This window comes from Suncus etruscus, chromosome 4, assembly GCF_024139225.1.
Source record: "Suncus etruscus isolate mSunEtr1 chromosome 4, mSunEtr1.pri.cur, whole genome shotgun sequence".
Classification (NCBI taxonomy): domain Eukaryota; kingdom Metazoa; phylum Chordata; class Mammalia; order Eulipotyphla; family Soricidae; genus Suncus; species Suncus etruscus.
This window is the reverse complement of record NC_064851.1, coordinates 8411757-8436319: the sequence shown is the minus strand read 5'-3', so window position 1 is coordinate 8436319 and position 24563 is coordinate 8411757. Positions and strand designations below refer to the sequence as shown.

The 24563-nt window shown below is 40.6% G+C and overlaps 1 protein-coding gene across 17 annotated transcripts in view; it reads right to left on the bottom strand.

Annotated features, from left to right (window-relative positions):
* RBFOX2 (RNA binding fox-1 homolog 2) overlaps window positions 1-24563 on the bottom strand; it is a 270086-nt gene that overhangs the window by 22519 nt on the left and 223004 nt on the right. For 8 of the 17 annotated variants that reach the window (XM_049771585.1, XM_049771590.1, XM_049771593.1 and 5 more), the window contains 4 exons: window positions 19511-19657; window positions 14702-14755; window positions 6129-6221; window positions 3001-3061 (listed from right to left, as the gene is read on the bottom strand). In XM_049771585.1, coding sequence (XP_049627542.1) covers window positions 3001-3061; window positions 6129-6221; window positions 14702-14755; window positions 19511-19657 — 355 coding nt within the window. The remainder of the gene's footprint in view (window positions 1-3000; window positions 3062-6128; window positions 6222-14701; window positions 14756-19510; window positions 19658-24563) is intronic. The other 9 variants (XM_049771586.1, XM_049771603.1, XM_049771589.1 and 6 more) reach the window with 3 other exon arrangements.

The window sequence follows — 24563 nt, the reverse complement described above, 5'->3', positions numbered from 1 at the left end:
AGCACCCAAGACCACTGAGCACCCGAGAGTCGGAGAGGGAGAAGGGGAAAAACACGTAAGTACAGCCACAGAGGCCCTAGACATCCCTACATTTACTTTTGCTTGTGATCAGCTTCTCTTTAGAATGCCAGCTGGTGGCTTTGGGAAAGAGTGATGACCTTTCTAGCCCTGGTAATTTTTTTAAGCGGTACTAATATGGTGAAGGGAAAATAAGGGCCTCACGGCGAGGAAGAAAAATAGTAGTAAACCCTGGAATTCCTATAAGTCTCTCCTAAAATTGCCTGTGACCTATATTCTTTATTTGAAAAAAGGAAAAGAGACAGAATATATGTCATTCTATACCACACTCAGAAGAGGCACTTTTGTGAAGACCACCATCTTCATGCTGTTTGCCAGTCACCATCTTAGTGCGGACTCGAATTGCTTCCTAAGAAATCCTCTGACTGAATCCAAATTTTACTTGGCTCTGTCATTCCACGATCAGCAGCATTTTTCAGATATGCTCACAACTGATAACGTGATAATGCCTCTTTACTATTTTACACAAAAAAGTGGCATCATGATAGGTTCAGAGTGAAACATACAGCAGGCAGGGCATTTGCCTCGCAAGTAGCTGACCCAGGCTCGATTCCCTGACACTCCAAGCCTGCTAGGAGTGATCCCTGAGCTAAGAGCCAGGAGTAAACCCTGAGCACTGCTAGAGAAAATTGGCACCATCTGGTTCCTGGCCTATTGGGATTATGGGAGCACAAGTGTTCTGTGGTGTCAGACCTGGTGAGCCCACCCAGGATGGGGGACAATGATGGTCTTGCCAGTAGGCATCTGGCTCTCTCAAAATCTTGAACACAACAGCAGCAGTTTTATGACAGTTGGCTCCTTTCACTTTAATTTTGAATCCTATTTTAAAAACAACCTCCTTTTATTTTTTATATTCTAGAAAAGGCAACAACTATGATTTAAGTACTCCTTTTAAATGGATGCTCTTTATCAGTAGGGCAGATAATGGGTACGCTGTCAAAAAAACTTTGAATCCATCTAGATTTGTACAACACAATATAATTTCACAGGCACGAATGGAACCAGACCACCATAAAATAGAGAGAGAAGAGAGAGATAGTGAGAAAGAGAATGAGAAAGAGCGAGAGGGGGGAGAAAGAAAGAAGACAAGCACTATGTCTGATGGGTGAGGAAGCCCACACTAGACTTCTCTGGGTTTCACTTCCTAAAGAAGCTGAGAGGGCTGAGTTTTGATGGCTTCCAGAATATTCTAGCATTAAAATACTGTGATTGCCAGTTTAGAGATGAAGAGAGAATCAGATAGGATATGAAACTGGCCCATGGTCACAGAGTTTAATAAAACAAAGAGTAAGACCTAGAAGCAGATTTCTGTTGTGAAACATTTTATCAACATTCTCCTAAGCTCTATGGGGAAAGTGTCAGATTGTCTCTCTTCATTTTGTTTGTACTAGGTCTTTAAAAATTTATTTTTATTATTTTTATTTTTTTGTACTAGGGTTTTTAATCAAATCTGCAGATTTATATTTCCCATGCAGTGACAAAAAAAAACAAAAAAGAGGTAAGTGGAGGTAGTGCTATCAAAAAAAAATTATAATGAGTAAGAAAAAGGTCAATTAGGTCAACTAATAGAATCTCTTTGAAAAGCGAAGTTAAATAGTGTTTTTGGAGCCTTTAAAGGATATACTCAAGACTGTACCAATATATCCAGTATTATGCGACCAGCTTGCTCTAACTTTAAAAGCCAACACAAACTCACTGTTGTTTGTTTGTGAGTGTGTTTGTTGGGGGGGGGGGGGAACTGCGGACAGGACTGAATCAGCTGTCAGGTATGCAAGGCATGCACTCTGCCACTAAACCACAACCCTGGCCCTAGAACTTGCTTTTTAATCTAGGTAAAAAATCTGCAGGTCCCGAGAAACAAAATAGAGAATGAGGAATTGCTCAATAAAAGCCACAGGCACCAATCCAGTTTTCCCTTTCCCCCTTCTAAGATGACCTGGTATAAAATTGATTACAAAAGCCCTGGTATACAACAGATTAACTTTATTTTATTTAGAGGCCATCGATCTAGACCTAATTTGACAATGGACCGTCCTTAAAGTTCTGTTTTTTTGTTAGACAACATATTAAAAGAAAATTCCTAGTGAGAAACCAAACCCACTATATAACATGTATGCATGAACCAGAAAGCATACACACCATCTATCAAGGGGAGCAAAGGCTCAAGAATTATTCTACTCATGTGCCAATGAGTAGAATCATTGGTAAAAGGACGAGTTGGGGAATGGAGTGACAGGACAACGGTGAGGGCATTTGCCTTGCATAAGGCTGACCAGGGTTTGATCCCTGGCATTCCATAGGCTCCGGAGCCTGCCAGGAGTGATTCCTGTGTGTGTAGAGCCAAGAACAAGCCCATAGCACTGACAGGTGTGCCCCCCCCCCAAAACAAAACAAAACAAAAACCAAAGTGAAAATTGGTAGGGAACCAAGTTAAATCTGGTCAAGTATAACACTATAAATAAGGCAGCAGGTAAAAAGAGGGAACAATGTTGGGTTAATAGGCTGGCTCAAGTGATGAAATCTTCCTATGAAGATATCATAAAATGAACTTTACTGAGACCAGAACACCTTAAAAACGATAAAAAAAAACTTTGGCCGGGGCCGGAGAGATATCATGAAGGTAGGGCATTTGCCTTACATGCAGAAGAACGGTGGTTCGAACCCCGGCATCCCATAGGTAAAGAAAATGCCCATGTTAGCTTAAATACTCAGAACTTTTATTTCGCCAAACTTCAACTTTGTAATCAATTTCATTTCTTCATTCCCAATATGGGAACTGTTAAAAATAAAGAGCAGGGGCCGGAGCAGTGGCACAAGGTTGTCTTAAGAGGGAAACTGATAGATTCCCAGAAGCTCAAGAAAGTTCATCAATTTACAGACAGATAAAATTATTTCCTTCTAAAGCTGTGGGAGCTCTCTTACCATTTGCATATGGTGTGACCATCTTCTTATTGGTCATTACACGCGCTGTGGCATTGTTCACCTAGAAATGGAGAGGAAAAAGGGTGGGGAGAGGCAGACCATGTTAGGGAACCTGGCACTTTCCACTTAGCAACACAGAACTCAAGTTTCAAATGTAAATTTCAGAAAGCACAGATTTAAATAATTAATATAGTGATATCAAATATTAATAGATCGTATTTTAATCAAAGTGTTCATTAAATGAGGCTAACAAGAGTAAACAGCAGTTTCTTGGCCTTCAAATGGGAAAGTAGGGCTATATTTTACCTACTGTGGCCTCAAAGAAATACATTGGCAAGTTCTTTGAATCTTTCTCTTCAAGAGAGAAATCACAGCAATAAGAAAACTAGGAAAAGTTTAAGATTGGAAATAGGTTTTGGGCACATGGGTTAAGAAATCAATTTGTATAGGAAGATTTAAGAAATGAATTGGGGTATTTTACCTGGTATAATGTTCAGTATTTTTTTCTGTTTGTATAAAATTTTACTGTTTTCAGAAGTAAACACATGTAGGAACTTAGGTTCCCATATGGACAGTTTTCAAGATCACTCTTCACTCTGAATTTGTTAGATTATGAAAACATTTTTCTTGGCCTTGAAGTAAGGGCCTTAAAATCGCTTGGAAAAAAAAAAAGGCCCAAACCAAAGCATATGTTTCTTTCATTTTATGGTGCCCTCCAGCCTATTACAGAACTGCATGATTTAAAGCCTTCTTCATGCTCGGGAGTTACGGTTACAAAGATGAAGAAAAGCTTCATGGAGCTTAGGAAGCATAGCATTGCACTCGGCAGTCAGAAACAGTGTCAGAATGCCTGCAAGGTGGGGGTACCTCAGTTTTGCCAGAGAATTCAATTACATACACTGTATAGTCAGGTAATAATAATAATAAAAAGCCAGTTAAAGGTGATAATACAGAAGAGAATGATGTCTTATTTTGCCTGTGGATGTTATATTCTGTTAAAATATGTAGAGTGATCAGTTTGTGTCACGGAAAGACTAATTTTAGGTTGGTTTGGAATTCAAATGCCTGAATGGCAATGAACACGAGCAACCATCTTCCTCGGTGAGGCCAAGAGCCAGAAACTTCCATTTACTCTAATTTGCCCAGCAAATCATATAATATACATTTCACATTAAAAAAAAAAAAAAAAAGAAGAAGAAATGGGATACAACAATGAAGAGACTGGGAGCATGCAGTTAAAACACACATACACACACACACAAAGAACTCAAGTTTGGAAAGGAGGGAGAGAGTGAAGAGTGAGGATCACAGACCAGGATTAGAGTGAGGCAGAGCTTACACCAGCTGCAGAAGCAGAATGCAAGCAAGCACTTCAAAGGAAAAAGGGCCAGAACCAACCAGAAACCACCAACCAGCAGCCAGTAACAGACAGGAGATAGGGAGGGAGCAGGGAGAGGGATTGACTGGGCCAGCAAGAGAGCTTGTCCTGGGCAGCTACAGAAGTTGAGGAAGGAGGAGAGAAGGGAAGGAGTGCGGGGAGTGCATTAATAAAACCAGCCAAACTGGAGTTCAGTAACTCTGAGTAAGATGTGCAAGGGGCAAAAATCACCATGACGTCAGTCATCCAACAGCTCAGGCTGCTACAGAACAATGGGTACATCCAAAGTCCAGGCAGCATTACTCAACAGCATTGAAAATAAAAGAGGGAGGAGGGGGGAACGGAGTCAAGTCATATTTTGTAGTGTTAATGTGAGATGGCAGATGGACTATTTTTTCTCTTAATTGTTTTGTAATTATATATATATATAAAAAAACAGCTTCTTCTCTAGTGCTTTGATTTCACTTACCGCCAACGGGCATCATCACCAGCACTGTGCAAAGTTACCATGGAAAGAGTGGGCCAAGTGAGGGGACCTACATGCTATACCATCGGAAAGGGAGGGGAAAAAGCAAAATATGCAGACATCTTACTCAAAACGGTGGCTTTCAATTCGAATACTTAAAAAAATAAAACCGGGAAAGGGGAAAGGGGCCAGTTAACCTTCATTTCAGTGCCAAGGACATCCAGAACTGACTCTCAGGACCCAAGCCTAGGCACAGTCATCACTCAAGCAGCCTGCCCGCTTGCCTGAGCTGGGTGGGTGAGAACTTCAGCCTTGAGCAGCTCCAAGTCTTGGCATTAAGCCTCCTTCAGTAACAGAAAATTTGGCTTCTTTTCTCCCTCCCTAGGTTCTATTATCACCTAATAGTGGTTTCTGACACCACATATGGAGGTGAACTGGCCCAGAGACAGAGAGAGAATAATAGAGATAGAGAGAGGACAGAGAGAAACAGAGGAGAGAGGAGAGGAGAGAAGAAAGAGGAGAATAGAGAAGAGAGAAGAAAATAGAGGAGAGAGGAAAGACTGAGGAAAGAAGAGAGAGAGGAGAGAGAAGAATAGAGAGAGGACAGAGAGAAAGAGAGAGGAGAGATGAGAATAGAGAGAGGAGAGGAGAGAAAAACAGGAGAGAAAAGAGAATGAGGAGAGAGAAGAGAGGGGGAAGAGAGGCGGGGGAGATACTGGCTGGTCCCTTCACAAGACACAGTGCTATAAACTGGATCTTTTTTCCCCCAGACATTTTAAAAGTTAGTTTAATTTTGGCCTGATCACAGAAAATTCGGAGTATGGCAAACTGAAGCAAAAACAAAATGAAACAAAACAACCCAACCAACCAAAAAAAAAAAAAAACAAAAACAAAAACACAAAAAAAAACCCAACCCAAAACACACACACACACACAAAAAGAGAGCAGAAGGATAAACATGTTGAAGGGGGTACGAAGTAAATGAGAAATAAAGACATTCACACAAGTAAATCAACCATCAACCCCCTCCCCCCAGACAACTGGGGAGAAAAAAACAACGGGAGGAGGATCAAAGGGTTAATTTTTGACACATGTTTAGTGCAAGAACATGAAGGATATACACAGCACACATACGCACACACACACACACATCACACACAAGAACTAAACAGGGTTCCAAATGGGAAGTGAGGCAACACACACACACACACATTCACATACACTCACACACGAAAAGAGAAAATAAAAACGTAAACCGGAAATTGAATTATTGAAGACATGCACCTCGATTTTACGGCCCTCTACCACGGTGCCGTGCAATTTCTCCCTGGCCCTGTCTGCATCAGCACTATTCTCGAAAGTTACGAACCCGAATCCCTGCATGCAGCGGGAGAAGGGGGGAAAACATGCACATCGTTATATTGAAGTACCGATCTCTTGGAAAATAGAGAAAAAAAATATCACAGCATGAAAGTTGACATCGGCAACAACTCAGCAATACTCTCCCCGACATCACGTGTTTTTCTTTTTGGCTCATGCATATTTTGTAAAGGGAAATAAATCCAATAAATAAAGAGCTAGAGTAGTAGAGGTGATGAAAATAACAACAATAACAATAATTCTTATTAACAACGATAGTAATGATAATGGAAGTAAAACAAAAAGCATGTGAGGCCAGACCAAAATGAAGGTACAGAGTTACTCAGGTTAAATTATTCAATCAAGAATCTGAACATTTGTTTTGATGTCCTACCTTCTCCTCTCACTTCATGTTGTTAAGATACACGGCACCTTAGGTACTATTAAAACATAAATGAAGTTTTGACATCCTAAATCTTTTATTTCCTAGTAACTTCAACATGAAATTTGATATTTAGATCCAATTATTGTAGTTTTAAGGTGATGGGTGTGGAAGTCAGGCCACCTAAGTAAATAACTATGTCACATTCACGCCTATTCTTCAATACCAATTAATTTTAAGCGACCACATTGGCACTTAGGGTAAAAATGGAGTCAGGAACAAATTCTGAAACGTGAGTGTCAGAAAACAGTTTCCCTAAATTATCTGTGGATGCCTGATTTTCTAAACATGAATGATTTTCCATATGTAGAGAAAAACAACGCAGTTAACAGGTAATGAAAATGAGATCTGTTAGTGACATTAAGTGAGCACTATTTCACAGGAAAAGAATCGAGTAACAGCAATTGCTACTAAGGTGGGATTAATGTTTTTGTGCAGTGATACTGCTCTAAAAAAAGAATGGAACTTGAGCCCTTGGGTAGACAAAGCCAGAGACCAAGGAGAACCCGCTTTACATCTGGGCTTACATTTTATTTGAAAAAAAAAAAAATCTATGCATATGGGGCTGGAGAGGTAGCATGGAGGTAAGGCATTTGCCTTGCATGCAGAAGGTTGATGGTTCAAATCCTGGCATCCCATATGGTGCCCTGAGCCTGCCAGGAGCGATTTTTGAGTGTAAAGCCAGGAGTAACCCCTGAGCACTGCAGGGTGTGACCCAAAAACCAAAAACCAAACCAAACCAAAACAAAAACTATGCATACTATTAATTTCAGAGAGATCTCGGCAGGCTCTGATGTACTTCTATTATTTGATTTATAACTCGTATTATCAGCTGTATTTTAGATGCTTTGTCCGTCACTTTCCACTTGGAAACTATTGATTTTTCTCAGGCCATTTACCTCTGTAAAACTGCAAGTTCTTAGGGTTTTCTGGGAAATGATCTCACTGCCCAGTAACAAAACTGTCCCTTTAGAATTCTTTAAATATTCCAGTGCAGAATAACTGGAATAGTTTATTTTTATTGAAAGTTCTACTTTGCTGCTCAGTACCAGAATTCTCCTATATGTAAAAGTACTGTAATGGCTAACATGTTTTAAGATGTGCCTCGCTCAATCAGGATGGAGCTTTTAGAAAAGAAACTTCCATCATTTCAAAGGATCTGATGACTTCAAGTGATTATATGGCTGGATGCCAATAGATCATCTCTATCACCCATTTGGATTGTACCACAAATACTCTAGAAAGAGCTAATAGAAATGGTAAGCAGATAAAAAATTAGAAATGTATGTCACTTAAGATGAAAAACCGTAGGTAATTTTAGTTAATATTCTGCTAAGATGTGTCAAAAGTAGCAATGGAACATAGATGATAAACACATCTTGGTTATCAGCTGCTTCGACATGCAAGTCAAGGCCAAGTTACTAACTAGACCCCTTGTCACCTCAAACATCACCTGAGGAAGATAGGACACCAGTCTGGCTAACCTTCAAAGAAAGGTCATAGAGAGTAGTATGTTTTTATATTCCATTATATTATGAGCTATCTTCAAATGGTCTCCATGGTTCTGATATTTCTTGCCTTGAGTTAAATGAACAAATTGCAGTTTGATAACAGGTTATGTAGACACCAATACTTGGGTTTAAAACTGCTGAATGATAACTGTATCTCCATACTCACACAGGGACCCAGTTATCTGTCTTTGAAATACAACCAGAGGATGATAAGGACATTTCATTTTGAGAATAAAGAAACACTAACATTGCAGGTAAGAACCCAGAATTAATCAGGCCTTCTTCCTTCCTTTCTTGTATCTCCTCCCCACAGATAGTGGTGAGAAAATTAGAAATTAAACTTTAACACGTCAGGTCAGCATTCTGCTTACTCAACTAGAACTTCCTAAAGTCCTGATTGCCCCCACTCCCACCTCAAATCCAATTGCTCTGTGTGTTCTGTGGCCTCCACTGTGCTGACAAAAGATCTGGACACTGACACTATATAAAAAAGCATGTAGGGTGTAGTCATGAGCAAATGACAGTATCAATGCCCACGTGTACATGGTCTTCTCAACGAGTTACACTTTAGAACAAATTGCACTTTCAAATGCCTTAGATGTGTTCACCAAAGAAAAGTGCTTCTTTTGCTAAGGCAATGCTAAATGAGATATTACAGCTACAAAATGAAACATCTCTAGAAAGAGGAGGCACTTCTTGATATGAAACCTAGAGGTAAGAGGCATTTTCCCCCCTTTCCCTTGGGGATAATTAGGCTGTGGCCGACAGAATAAGCTCCCTCTCACTTCCCTCCCCCAAGCTGTCTGCTCCAATCCCTATAACTTGTGACTCCAATATTTGACAAAGCAAAGGGGATTTTGCAGATGTGATTAAACTTATGATCTCGAGATAGGGAGATTATCCTGGATTATCCAGGTGAGCCTAGTGTAATCACAGAAATGCTTAGAAGGGAGAGAGGGAAAAACAGAATGAGAAGTGCAGCAGCTGTCTTAACTGCCTCAGACTTTGAAGACTGAGGTTGGTGGCAGACCAAGAAATGAGACAGCTTCTTTTTAGAAGCTGGACAAGACCAGGAAGTGGGCTTTCTGAACTTTAGAGCCTTGTGAAGGAATACGGGCTGATGTCAGTTTAGAGCAACCCACTGCGAACTCCTGACTTCTAGAACCCCAAGATAATACTAATAATACCTTTCTGTGGTATTAGGCCACCAAAATTTCAATAATCTGCGGAAGCAACAAGAAAATAATACATGCTTCCAGGTGAGAATATAATCAGTGTCTTTAGAGCACTGCTTATCATCTAGTTTCAGGAATATTAACTCAAAAACATATTTACATTGAAATTATGCTTCGTTACCTCCTCATTGGAAATCTAATTCAAATCAAATTTAGAAATTTTAACTTCTTACTTTGGGGGAAAGGAAATGATTATAGCCTAAACTGAAGACATTTTCCTTAGAAGAGCTTTAAAATGCTCATACAATGTATCAAACATGGGGAGATACTAAACAGTCTAAATAACTACAAAGTAAAACTAGACAGCTTCTTTTTAGAAGCTGGACAAGACCAGATTTAATCTCAGGGCCAGAGAGTAAGGTATAGCTGGTAGGTGGCAGGTGACCAGCTTAGGTTCAATTCCTGGAACCACGTATGGTTCCTTAAACACAGCCAGGTGTGATCCCTGAGCACAGAGTCAGGAGTTAACACTGAGTACAATAAGGTGTGGACCCTAAACCAAAACCACGCTCAAAGACAATTTTTGGGACCTCATAAGGTCTCCTGACCTGCTCCATTTCTCCCAAGAAGTGAATTCACTGGATGGATAGGGCAGATCTGAACACTGTAGATTCAGACCTGAGGATTTGGGTTACCCTAGTCCGCTTACTCACTGGGTTCCAATGGAAGCATCTTTACCTAAGTATTCTTTCAAAAACTGAGGAATGGCCCATATACAAGGTACGCAGGCATGGTTACAATTTCTATCAAGTGTGACCGTGATCTGTTCTATCACCTGCTTTAATATCCATTTATCTTCGAGGGCAGAGAGGAGCCAAGTAACTATAACCTTTTTAGTCTGGCCTCAGACAGTGGTAAATAACAAGCAATAGAATGAACATCATAAAAATACTTTTTAAAAAAATTTGTATGACTTTTGAATTTTTCCATCTCAGAAAAATGAGAAAGAAAATTTACCATGTAACTTTTAAGGGAGAAATCAAAAGCAGACGGTTCTCCTGGGTATGACCAGAACACAGACATTAAAAATAAAATAAATAAAAACAAATAAAAATAAAACCCATAAGAATGATAATGAAAGAAAACAAATGAAACCCTTTGGAAATACATGCACAGTTCACTAGTCCTTAAGAATAATGAAAAACATTTCATCCCAGCAATACCTGTTGCATTTTATGAAGGCTATTACTAAGCATAATTTCAATAATGGCATTTTGAAAGAAATAATTTCCCTTCACCTGAAATCAAAAGCCAGAAAAGTAGGCAAGGAATTCCAGCACATTACTCGTGCCTAAGGATTGAGAACAGAAGGTTTATCTGCCCTAAGGCCGGTCAAAACTTAAGGCCTAACCTCAGCCCAGATTTCCATCATTCCAAATATCCACCTGAGAGAAGTAATGAGACATTAAAATAGCCCAGAAATGTCCATATTTGTTACTTTGCTCTATTGTGTTGTTCTTTTTTGGGCTTAATAAATGTCTGAAGAGGGTAAAGAGAATCTACATAATTAATATTTTGGTGATAACCTTTCATGGAACAACCATACCAAAAGCACTTTGGCAAAGCCTATGAAAAATATAAATACTAGAATATAAATATATATGTAAATATGTATGTATATATAAACATTTTTTAGGGAGGGAAAGGTGAGGATTTGGGTCACACCCAGTGGTGCTCAGGGGTTACTTCTGGGGACCATCTGGGGTGTGAGAGATTGAACCTGGGTGGGTCACATGTGAGGCAAGTACCTTCCCTGTCATACTATCGCTCTGAGCACTCAATATTTTGTTTTGTTTTTGAGCCACACCCAGTGATGCTCAGGGGTTGCCCCTGGCTATGCACTCAGAAACAGCTCATGGGTTGGGGACCATACAGGACACCAGGGATCGAACCCAGGTCTGTCCTGGGTCAGCTGCATGTAAGGCAAATGCCCTACCACTGCACTATCACTCCAGCCCCAGATTATCTATTTTTTTAAACTAGAAAGCATGGAGAATTTTCACTAACAGAAATGATGGGGCTGGGCGATGGTGAACTGTCTTTTTAGAATACCCCTTAAGTTCAACCATGGAACAAATTTCAAAAGTAAAAAGTTCTGTCTTTGGTAAGATCAGAACAACAGTACTGGGGGGATTGGGCTAGAAGGTAGCTCAAGTGGTAGGTTATATGTTCAGTGTGTTTGAGGCCCCGAGTTCAACGCTGGCACTGGCACTGCTTGGTGTGGCCCTGGTGGCACTTTGAGCACTGAATCATCAGGGTGGCAACACTGGGTCAGTTTCATAAGGGTGGCCCAGGCTCAGCATGCTCCAGCTCCAGAACAGCCCAAGGAACAACTGCTTCATAAAAAAGGGCCAGGGAAATCGAAGAGGCAAGAGCCCATGCCCTTGGTTTGATCCCTGGCACCACATGACCTTCCCGAGCACTGCCCTAGACCTCCAACACTGCATCCTTAGACCCTAACACTGAAAGGTCAGCCCAGATGTCTGAGGTAGTCTCCAGGGTCTCTGAGCAGTGTAGGGAGCTTCCCACACCCTCATATAAAGACAGTAAAATAAAGCGTCAGGGAGGTAGGTGGATTTAAGGGCTGGAGTACAAGCTTTGCATGCAAGAGCCCGGGGCTTAATATTGGTACCAAGCACTTGAGAGGCCCATAAGCACTGGCCCCTAGCACTCACACATAAAACCAGAGTCAGAGTATAGAGGCTTGGGGGAGGCTGACCACTTGTGAGCTCTTTGTGGTGCTCAGAAGTTATTCTGGCTCTTTGCTCAGAGGACCATGTGTGCTGGGGTGCTAGAGGCAGAACTCAGGTTTCCTACATGCAAACCAGGCACTCGGCCCTGTCGAGCTCTTTTTAAGATCCTACGTGAGAATGAGAATGTTAGAGGCTATCGTTAATAAACTTGATGCTTTTTCTTTCTACTTATTAAATCTCTTGCTGTACATTTAAAACAGTGGTCCTCAAACTATGGCCCGCGGGCCACATATTGTATTTGTGTCTGTTTTGTTTCTTCATTGCAAAATAAGATATATGCAGTGTGCATAAGAATTCATTCATAAGTTTTGTTTTTACTATAGTCAGACCCTCCAATGGTCTGAGGGATAGTGAACTGGCCCCCTGTTTAAAAAGTTTGAGGACCCCTGAAAAATAATTTTTTGTTTGTTTGTTTTGGGCCACATCCAGCAGTGCTTACGGGTTACTCCTGGCAGGTTCTGGAAACCATATGAGATGCTGAAGTTGGAACCAGAGTAGGCAGCATTCAAGGCAAATGACCAACCACATTTACTATTGGATGCAGGGGGTTTGTTGGGTCACACCTGGAAGTAACTGATAAGGGTTCAAGAAGGCAATCAATTGCATTATTTTCTAGGTAAGGACAAAGTCCTCAATGACTGATGAAAGCATAATGGGCTTCCACTTTTTAGAATCTAGTTAAAACTGTTTTAAGAGGACATGCTTAAAACCAACAAGTTCAAACTATTGTTACTTTAGGTCAAATAATGAGGTCAATAACTTTCACAGATATTTTATACTTGTGTTTCTCATCCCTAACCGTTGCCATTTTTCCACCTTATAACCAAAATAAAATAAATTATAAAATAATTTAAATTATTTTAAATTATAATTTAAACCACATATTATACAACAAACCATTAGATAGTCACTGTGAGTAAATGATAAGCATAGTTTTATTGGTTACAATGGCAGATTTCATCTTAAAAATACTTACCAAGTTACATGCTGGCGAAAATTCTGCAAAGGTATATTAATCTTTTTGTTTGTTTGTTTTAACTGAAAACTGAAATCTTAGTATCTAATCCCCTCTTTAATAATCAGCAAAATTAATCTAATTAGAATAAACACTTAGTGTTGATGCATTCTATAAAGGAAAGGAATAAAATTCAGACCACTAGACTGTATGTCCAGATGGGGGCAGGAGGCAGATAGAACTGTAGGGATGCTGACATCCCACACTGGGTGATTTTAGAGAAGGTAAGTGGTAAGGAGTAACTAGTTTTACGGATCACACTCTTACTAGTCACAGCCAAGTGATCATTTCAAAATTTTGTAGGTGGCCCAATGAAAGTTAATATAACCTTCTTTGTCTAACTTGAAAACACAAGTAGAACTGAACATAATAAAGCAAAGGTTTGCATGCCTGGCCATAACTGGCTGTGTCTGTTTCCTTCCTCTAAGGAAGAAAATATTTTTCTTCATATTTTATGAAAAATATAAATATTTTTGCCCAACATCATCATAATACCTTGTCATTTCCTCGTTATTCTACTGAAGACAATTCTAAATTATATTGGAGTGGGAATCTGAAATAGTAAATAATTAGGATTTTTTCAGTGCTAAGTATTGAACCCAGGGTCTTACACAGGTTCTTCCTCTGATCAAAGGGAAATTTAAATATATTTATTATTATTATTATTATATTTTTGGGTCACACCGTCAGTTCTTAAGTGTTTACTCCTGGCTCTGCATTTTTTCCCCAGGCCCAGCCACCTAGAGTTTGTAACCGAAGCAACTATATTCTGCAACTCACCCATTTCTACTTATTATTTTTATTTGTTTATAGATATATATGTATGTATGTATTTTGTTTTTATTTTGGGCCACACCCAGTGGTTACTCCTGGCTGTGCACTCAGGAATTAAACCTGCACAGGGCCATATGGGATGCTGGAGATAGAACATACTTCAAGGCAAATACCCTACTCGCTGTGCTATCGCTCCAGCCCTTCACTATTCCTACTTTAAAGAAAATCAGTTCACAGAAAATTCCCGAAATCACCATGTAAGTAGGTAAGCTTATCCAATTTTATTCAGAAGGGAAAGCCAGTCAAATGAGTCACTAAAATACAAGTTCTATGTATGTCATTTCTCAGTTCAATTTTTAAAAGTTGCATTCTTCTGCTAATTCAGAATAGCACGCTCAAAGGTGTTCAAACACCTCCCTTCCTCCTCCCCAAGTTTTCTTTCTCGTCTTTAAAAGCAATAATCTCAATAACAAAAAAACAACACAAAGGCCAAGTTTAGACCCGAAAGAACAGGGTCTTCTCTATTCTAATTTCCTCAACACCATATTCTGCTCTCAAATCTCTCCCTTGAACTCTTCCTACTTAAGTGCGAAGATCAAGTCTGGCCATGTGGTAATCATGTTTGGAGAAAATATAACCCAAACTACATAGATAGCTGGGCCTTTCTTTCCTTTTTTTTTTTTTTTTTCCAAACTTAAGTTTTCTCAATATTGTTTAAACTCAAACAAAAAAGAACTCAAGTATACCTAATACTGAGGTGGAACTTACCTTAGAGCCACGTTCATTAAAGATTATTTCTACATCTAGGATTTTGCCAAACTGCTGCAGAGACAAAAAACAAACATTAATTTACAGTGTCAGCTTTTTATTCATGTATACTTTCTTTGTAAAAGAGATTTTAATTTTTTTCTTAAAACTGCTTTACTTATTTAACTTTCATATTTCTATTTGTTGCTAGGTCCCAGTACCAGTTTTACGTTCCCCCCCCCCCCCAGTCATACTGGGCTGTACTTATAGTTTACTCCTGGCAGACTCAGAGGTGCAGGGGATTGAAGTTAGGTCGGGTATGAAAGGTAAGTGTGCTACCTGCTGTACTATTATGTTTCTGGCTCTGTCAGTACCAGTTTTAATTTATCTTCATCACTGAACCAATTGTATTTTCCATTTTCAATTCCCTCACGCCTGCGTTACCCACCTTCACTACTGGAAGCTGTTTTCAGAAGGTTTCCCAGTATTATGTTACCCTTGACTCACTTCTTCACATGGACAGGAACCGGGGTTTTTCCTAATGATAGTTTTAATTTTCTAAATGTCTCTGTTTTAAGAAGTAATGCCTATGTATGCATACTCTTTGAAGGCTATTTTCCTTCCTTTGGATTAAAAAAACAAAACAAAACAACGTTTATATGAAAGTCACAATTACTCTAAACAATTAGAAGATATGTATTAACAAAAAGGAGAGTGAAGAGGTGGGAGAGATATTACTACAAAAAGAGAGCTTGGCACTTGTCTTTAAAAGCTGCCAACCGAGTTCAATCCCTGGTACCATGTATGGTCCTTTAAGACTGCTAGGAAAAAAAAAAAGACTTCTTGGAGTAACCTCCAAGCACTGTTGGGAATGGTCCCTAAAAAAAGACAAAAATAAAAACAAAAACAGGGAGAAGGGAAAACAGTACATAAATATTATTTGTATTTCCTTCTATCTCATTCTCTATTTCTTGGGGGACAAAGCAACAGTATAGTTCGTGGTCAAGAGTTTGCCTTAGACATGGCTGACCAGGGAGGGTTCCATCCCCAGCATCTCCTATGGTCCCCTGGGTACTGCCAGGAGTCTTTATTGTTTGTGCCACACCCGGTGACACTCAGGGGTTACTCCTGGCTATGCGCTCAGAAATCGCTCCTAGCTTGGGGGAACATATGGGATGCCCGATATTGAACCGTGGTCCATCCTAGGCTAGCACCGGCAAGGCAGATAGATGCCTTATCGCTCCACGATACTGCTCTAGTCCCAGGAGTCAATTCTTAAGTGCAGAGCCTGAGCACGCTGAGTGTGGCCCCACAATAAAACACACAAAAGAAGTATATTTGTGTATGCACACAAATACATGTTATATAGAGAAACCAAGGATGTTTTCTATGAGGCTCTTAGCTGTTGCTTTTGTTTTCCAGCCATCCCCAGTGGTGCTCAGGAAATACTCCTAGCTTGGTAGGACCATGAGGCCCTGGGGTTGAACCTATGCCTTTCAGAAAGTATGCACTCCCAGGATCCTGATCTTACTTTTTTTGTTTGTTCGTTTGTTTTTGAGTCACACCCGGCAGTGCTCAGAAATCGCTCCTGGCAGGCTCGGGGGACCAGATGGGATGCTGGGATTCAAACGACTGTCCTTCTGCATTCAAGTCAAATGCCTTACCTCCATGCTATCTCTCTGGCTCCCGATCTTACTTTTGAACTTAATAGACCATGAACCATTTTCCATGTCAATAAACAGATGCTATCATTTCTGTAGCCTAATGCTATTTCCCAGTGTACACATAAACATTCATGGACATTGTGGATAATTTCATTTGCCAGTTTAATATTCTGCATCAAACATCATCAAGAGTATTTACATAATAACTTTGTTTTGAGCTTCTTAAACGGTATCATTTGGAAAATCAAATGAAGGTAAAAACAAAGACCAAATAACTTTCCTGCTGGGTTGTTAAACACAGTAATTAATGGCAAGAAATGACACAGACACACCTATTTTCATCGATATCTTTATGAACTGAGCTGAAGGGATGTTTAGTGAATCTCAAGGCATTCTTCTGCCTCTCCCTCCCTTCTGAGCATTACATTCGTGTTCCTAATTGTCTATTTTACCTGCATTTCAAATCGAATTTTGGAAATGTACTAACACTATAAGGTAATAAGAGCAATGACAAATTGTGTTTTCTCAATGGGCTGAATCCTTATTAGCATAATCAAAATACATGCAATATGAGCCAAAGTTCATCACTTATGTAAAAGTGGAAAAATCAGGGGCCGGAGAGATAGCATGGAGGTAGTGCATTTGCTTTGCATGCAGAAGGATGGTGGCTTGAATCCCGGCATCCCACATGGTTCCCCGAGCCTGCCAGGGGCGATTTCTGAGCACAGAGCCAGGAGTAACCCGAGCGCTGCTGGGTGTGACCCAAAAATAAAACAACAACAACAACAAAGTAGAAAAATCAAGGAAAGGAGAAAAGGCCTTATTTTAGGTTGGAGGGCATTTCATTTCTCTGCAGACTCCACAAAGATCTGTTTGATTGTTTGTTTGTTTTTTTCCTTTCCCAATGCAAGAAGAGGCTACCTCCTTTATGGCTTCAGAAAAAATAAGGCTAAAAACCCATCTGCCAAGTTTCTAGAGTTCATAACATGGAATTTCTGCTCTTTATCAACACTAATGTCCTTCTAAGGAGCAGGTCTGCCATGATGGGAAATGGGAGAAGTCAGGTCAACCAGGTATCCTGTGCAAGGTCCATTTTATTTTGTCTTTTCTATCCTAAGGACCTGACAGCTGAGGCATAGAACATTTCAAGAGAACACTGACAACGGGTCTAGGCAGATCTTTAAGGGTCATCATCTCTGACTGGAGTAAAAACCTCTAACAGACGAGAATGCAATTCCCTCTGGTTACAGACCTGCAGATAATAAGATTTCGCGTGACAATACAAGAGTGAACCTACTGACTCATCTTCCTGGGAAATTTCTTCTTAAATGTAGCCTAATTATTTTTCTGTGTCTTTTGTCCAACCCCCCCCCCCTCCTGTTGTGCTCCTTCTGCAGAGATTAAGCACAATTTTTCCCATTTTCTGAGTAAGATCTTCAAGGGTGTCAGGAACACCATTCCCACTCAGCCCCGGCTCGCGGTGAGGAAAAGACAGTGTGACAATCAGTCAGCAGTCAGTGGCAAAAACTCGACTGCCTGAAATTGCACAGACAGATTAAACAAAGGGAGTTGTCAGTTCTAACCAAGCCCTAAGCACCGAGACTAGAAAACTTTTATTCTCTTTTATTTTCGATTTTTGGGCCACACCCAGCAGCGTTCAGCTGCCAGGTTCCTCCTAGCTCTCTACTCAGGGAATAACTCCTGGCTGGCTCAGAAGACCCTATGGGTTGCTAGGGATCGAATCCAGGTTGGCCATGTGTAAGGCAAACACCCTATCTGCTGTGCTATTTCTCTGGTCCCATCTCTCTTTAAAAAAAAAAAAAAAAAGGGCCCGGAGAGATAGCACAGTGGCGTTTGCCTCACAGGCAGCCAATCCAGGACCAAAGGTGGTTGGTTCGAGTCCCGGTGTCCCATATGGTCCCCCGTGCCTGTCGGGAGCTATTTCTGAGCAGATAGCCAGGAGTGACCCCTGAGCACCGCCGGGTGTGGCCCAAAAACCAAAAACCAAAAAAAAAAAAGAGTTTTGGTCACACCAAGCTTGCTCAGGGACTACTCCTTGCTTGGTGTTAGGAGATCATGCATGCAGTGCCAGGGATCAAACTAGGACTCCCACAGGCAGAGAATATGACCCAACCCTTTGAGCCATCTCTCTGGGTCCTACTTTAAAAAAAAGTGTTTTTTTTCTAAACCCCCCCTTTCTTTTGGTTTTTGGGCCACACCCAGCAATGCTCAGGGGTTACTCCTGGCAGGCTCAGGGACCACATGGACTGCTGGGGAATGAATCTGGGTCCATCCTGGATTGTCTGCATATAAGGCAAATGCCCTATTGCTGTGCTATCACTCCAGCCCTTCTTTTCTTTTTAAAGGATGGATTATCTCTTGGTCCTAGTTCAAGTGAAGAGTTAAGTCAAATTAAAACAAGCAAATTAAACACAGGTCCCCAAAAGACTGGAGGTAATTATTCACTTCCCGCCAATTTAAATCTTTCCTCCTGAACTTTGTGTTCATCATGGTGATTTTGAGAGAACTGAAGGGCCATATTAGAGGGAGCACACTAACCCCTTGTACGTGATTTCAGATACTGGTCTTGATGAGGCTGAGTTATAGGCAAGGAAGTCAAGGTACTATCTGTTTCACAGATCTTTTTTTTTTTTTTTTTTTTTTTTTGGTTTTTGGGCCACACCCGTTTGACGCTCAGGGGTTACTCCTGGCTATGTGCTCAGAAATCGCCCCTGGCTTGGGTGGACCATATGGGACGCCGGGGGATCGAACCGAGGTCCTTCCTTGGCTAGCGCTTGCAAGGCAGACACCTTACCTCCAGCGCCACCTACCCGGCCCCTGTTTCACAGATCTTATTTCATTTACTTCCTCACACATCGAGAGGACTTTGGTCTTGGTTTTAGCATTGAAAAATTGCAGTCCCCCAAATCTTACTTCCTGGGCAAACTAGGTCAGAATCACCTTACGTCCATGAGAACTTGCAAGGTTAAAGTCTAAAGCAGACATGGCGAGAAGAAAAGTTCTTACAGACGAATGGAAAGTATTAATTTAGTTCAGGATCTTTCTCTATTTTTAGTTTTATCTCAAAGCACTCATGACTAGTAACCCAGCTAATATATTAAATTCTACCTTAGGTGTAAAACCCATATGAGGAATTCAGACTTACCCCAAACATCTGCCGGAGGTCGGGGTCCCGGAAGCGGAAAGGAATATTGGACACATGCAGTCTTTTGGGGGTTGATTTACTCTCTGAATTTTCACTACTTTGTGTCTGTGACTGCTGGCCGTCTGTCTGCGCACCCCCTTCTGTCTGCTAAGCAAAGAAATAAACATTGCTTGAAAAATAAATGCCATTACTTCACAGAATTATGTACAACAGACAGTCCATTCCCACCTCAGTCATTCTCAATATCTTTAAGCAAAATGCTATAGTTTCCGCTTTACAGAGAAAAGTTGAAAGTGCTATAATTTACAAACAAAATGTAGGCCTTTTGAATATTTATAGTATATTAGCAAAAACGAAGAAAACAATATTAAGCAATCTATGGAGGCCCATTGGGATAAGGAAGATATATAAAAGACAGTATCATTATTCTGAGTGTATTTTGGACAGCTTTGCTGTTATCTGGTTATGGAAGATATTCAGCAAGCTGCAAGGTTGCTCTGGCTTGCCTTGGTGCATTGGAGTGGGGTGGGGTGGGGGTTGGGGTAATTCCTGGCAATGCTCTGGGGATCATGTAGTGTCAGGGACCAAGCCAAGGGTTTGGGCATGCTCCAGACCTTTGAGTCATCTCTCAGGCCTCCTGAGATCGTTCACTTCAAAAATGAATCTACAGTACTTGATTGTGAGACCCTTGTAATTCTGTCTCTTTTTAAGAACAAGAGACATATTTGAAAATCTAAAAAAATTTCTGTGTTTTAGGCCACTTCTGATGAGAGTGACTGGGGGGGCATATAAGATGTTGGGGATCAAACCCAGGTTGGGTGGATGCAGGGCAAGCACCCTGCCTGCTGTACCATCTCTCTGTCCTGGGAATATATTTTTTTCTTTTTTCTTAACATTTCATCCACTTAATTGGTTCCAGAGTTTCTGATTACTAGGTTGTCAAAGTACTATAATATTCATTATGAAGAGAGACACTTAATGACAATGGGTACTTTGTTTAGAAAAAAAGAAATGTCTCTATGAGTACTTTGCTTAAAAACCAAAGAAATGTTTCTGTCATCAATCTTTACTTCTGCTCCCCATTTTTGCAAATCCAGCTAACTTCAGCATTAGGGACCCATTCTCTGTACCTAGAACACAGAAGCATGGAGAAAGATTTTAAGGAACCTTGACTAATCTACCACCCAGCACATATGTACTAGAAGTATGCATACCTACAGTGGAAGATTGGGGAGAGGGGAAAGGCTGTATTTTTGGATAAGCCACGATTCTCTTGTAACACCCCAGGCTCAAATGCATTTAACTTTTAGTTTCAGTAAATCCTCAAAGTCTATTATACTGAGAAATATTTTCTTGCCAACTCTAGCAGGTGAGATACATTTTAGACATTCCCAAAGACAATTATTTTGAAGTATTCAACTGGAGACTTAAGACCCACATGCTTTTTTTATTTTCTATAAAGTACATGTCAAAATGGATAGCTCATGGAGCTGATTAAACCACATGATTTACATTAATATAAATCATGTGTTAATATTACGGCAATTGAGTAAGACTGAGTTATTTTTGTTGTTATTGTTTTTGAGCTACACCTGGTGGTACTCAGTGCTTACTCCTGGCTCTGCGCTCAAGGATCACTCCTGGTGGGCTGTGGGAACCATAGGGGGTGCCAGGGATTGAACTCAAGTCTGCTGTGTGCAAAAAAAGTGCTCTACTCCTTGTAGTAACATTCTGGTCCCTAGACTGAATTCTTAACCAATTCTTCTGGGTGACACTGAAGGGATACTTCCCTTTGACCTAATGTTCAGCTGAAAAACAAAACAAAACAAAACAACCTTGAATTAAGATCCTTTCAGGACGGCGAGGTGGCGTTAGAGGTAAGGTGTCTGCCTTGCAAGGGCTAGCCAAGGAACGGACTGCGGTTCGATCCCCCAGCGTCCCATATGGTCCCCCCAAGCCAGGGGTGATTTCTGAGTGCTTAGCCAGGAGTAACCCCTGAGCATCAAATGGGTGTGGCCCGAAAAACCAAAAAAAAAAAAAAAAAAAAAAAAAAAAAAAAAAAAAAAAAGATCCTTTTGGCTCAGAGATGTTAGCAACCATCTTGAAATAAAAGTGCAAGGCTTTAAAATATAAAGGATAAACAGGAATAAACTCTGAATGAACATCAGCTTTTCAACTGTCAGTCTAAGTGATGGAACTTTTATCTCATTCCATTCAGGCTTTGTAGATGGCTTAAATGTGCAATGATTCATGTGATACAAAAATAGCAGGAAAAGCAAGATCTATGAAGCAATGTTCTGTGAAAAAGTGTTAAGGTTTTTTCAATCATCAATCTGAGCACAATGAAGACTAAACAAAATTAATTCCATTCAGAGGCAGAGATAACTAAGTTCCTGAAGTGGCTCTGTGGTCATCGAAGCAATGGGAAACAAGTAATGCACTTTCCAATTTGTCTTTCATACACAGCTGGATCACAGACTCTTCTCTAGATCCGACTTTGGAACCACCAGACCTGGCAGTGTAGCATTCTGAGTGGCAGAATCATCTGAGAGCTCGCTCATGTAAGCAGCCATGCAATCTGAAATACTGTATGTTATATGGCAGGATAAGTGAAAATTAATAACTGCTTCCAAGGATGAGGCCTGAGGTACTTATATCTTGCTCTTCGAAGTCTTTTGCTGCCTTGAAGACACGATTTACAAAATTTCAAGGTCAGATTAGCCAATCATCTGGTCTTCTGGTGAGCACCTACATCCTTGAAAAGTCTGAATATTTCTTTTGGGGGATTTAGGAGACCACAAACAGTGTTGGCTCAAGAGATATTCCTGGCCCTACTCTGGGGTTCGGTTCTAGGAATCAGACCAGTCTCACGGCCAAGGCAGCTGCATGCAAGGCATGCACCTTACCTCCTATACTATCTCTCCAGGCCCCCAAGGTCTTTATCTTTAAAAGAGCTGACAAATGGAAAGAGTGAACTGTTATTTCTCAAATTCTCAAACATTCTGAATTGACATAAACCTTTAAGTTGAAGTTCAATATACAGAGGTTAGATACAAATTCACAAACCACTGAACAACTTTTTCCTACCCTCTTTTTGTTTTTGGAGGGGAGGCAAGGGCTGTTGGGCCATATACAGAGATGCTTGGGGGTTACTCCTGGCACTACACTCAAGAATTACTTGTGCTAGAGTCAGGGGACCATAAGATGCTGGGAATCAAACCCAGGACACCAGCTATATGCAAGGCAAATGCCCTCCCCACTGTGCTATCACTCTGGTTCCACGAACAACTTTCAAATAGAAAACAACTCTGTAATCTCAACTCTAATGGAGCAACCAAACTTTAGATGCAGCCCTGAGCTCTGTCTGCTCCAGTCACTCATTGCTCCCTAACAAAGGGTCACTCACTGCTGTCCCGACTTCTAAAACCAGATTATTTTTACTGTTCATGAACTTTTTTAAGAGAAAGATTCACATGTATTCTTTTGTGTCTGGTTTCTTTTCACATGGCATTTGTTGTAATAGAGTCATATGTAGTTGTAATTCATCCATCCTTCCATTTCATAAAGAATTTTATCTGTACTGTTTCCAGTTTGGAATGATTAAGGGATAATGCTCCTAAGACTATTTTTGTTACATATCTTTTGGTATCTACATCTAGGAGTAAATCCAGCCTCTACAGATGCTAATTTTTCAAAGTGATTGGTTTAAGTTTGCTGCCCAAGATCAAGAATGAAGTGGTGGAGCAGGAACACAGCCTAGCTGTCAAATGCTAACCCATCTCCTTTCAGCACTGCACCCAGGTACTCTTCTGCTCTCTCTATTAGAACACAGGAACATGTGTGGTCCCCAATCTTGAGCCTTCTCGGGGTTCTCATTTAAAGGAGCAAGACTTTTCCTGGGAAGGAGGGAGGAATTCTACCTCCAGCACTGCAGCTGCTAAATTAATATGAGGAAACAGAGACTGATGGCTCTTGGTCAGCCATAAGCTTTCACCCTTTAAGGGTGAAAACATTAGTTACCAGAGATCTGCCCCTTGTAACTGCTGCTGGAGGGCAGTTGGCTCTGGGGTCTATAAGGCCAGGGCCAAAATGCTAAGGGCAGTGCCCCTGCCCTCTGCTGAACTGTTCCTGCTGTATGGTTGCTGTCAGATTGCTGGAGAAACTGTTTGCCAGACCCCTGCTCCTGCTGCCTTTTGCAGCCTCTCCTACAGTCCTGGGCCTGACAAATCAGGACTTTCAAACTACCAGTCACTGCCCTGTGGACTACAATCTAGATACCAGTTTGATAATCTAGCAAGACAAGTAAACTTAGAGAAACATTGCTCTTTTCTATGTCACCAACCACCTTCATTTGCAAAATCTCACGGTCTTTATTTTCCTGAGGGAAAAGGAGGAGCTCAGGCCAGGAAGGAGAGAAGATGGCAAGGAAAGAAAACCAGTCAAGAAACAATGCAGATTTCTGTACATGGTTGGAAAAGGACATATACGCAAAATGAAATTAATGGCATTTCCATTTGACTTTAAGTTTATCTCAATCTAGACTAATAATGGTGGAGATAAACCAGAGAGAAAAAGCAAACCAAAGTGTTTAGCCTCAATAATTGTAAAAAGTAGATTATACTGTTCAGATTAAAAAAACAAAACAAAACAAAAAAAAAACAGCCCATGTGAAATCGGTCTCCTTTCTCTTTTCATGTTAGGCAATTTTACTGACTCCATAAAACTTCACCAGGCCGGCTGATTGGAGTGATTAAGGTGTGTTTTCCCTGCTGGGGTTATTTTCTGCCCAACCATACTTGCTGGGCTGGGGATGAAACATTAGAGACTGAAGTGTGTCTGTATATTGAGTTGAGAGCGAAGCCTGGCAGCAGTACGACTAGTGGCCATGGTTTGACTCAAGTTTTCACATCCACTCTGCAAACAACTTGGTTAGGAGTGAGGTCTAACTGCCTGCCAACAACTCACAGTCCAAGGCTTTTAATGATGAAGAGTAAACCATATTTATAAGCCTCAAAATTTCATTCTAGAAAACAGAAAACTAAAAATTAAGAAA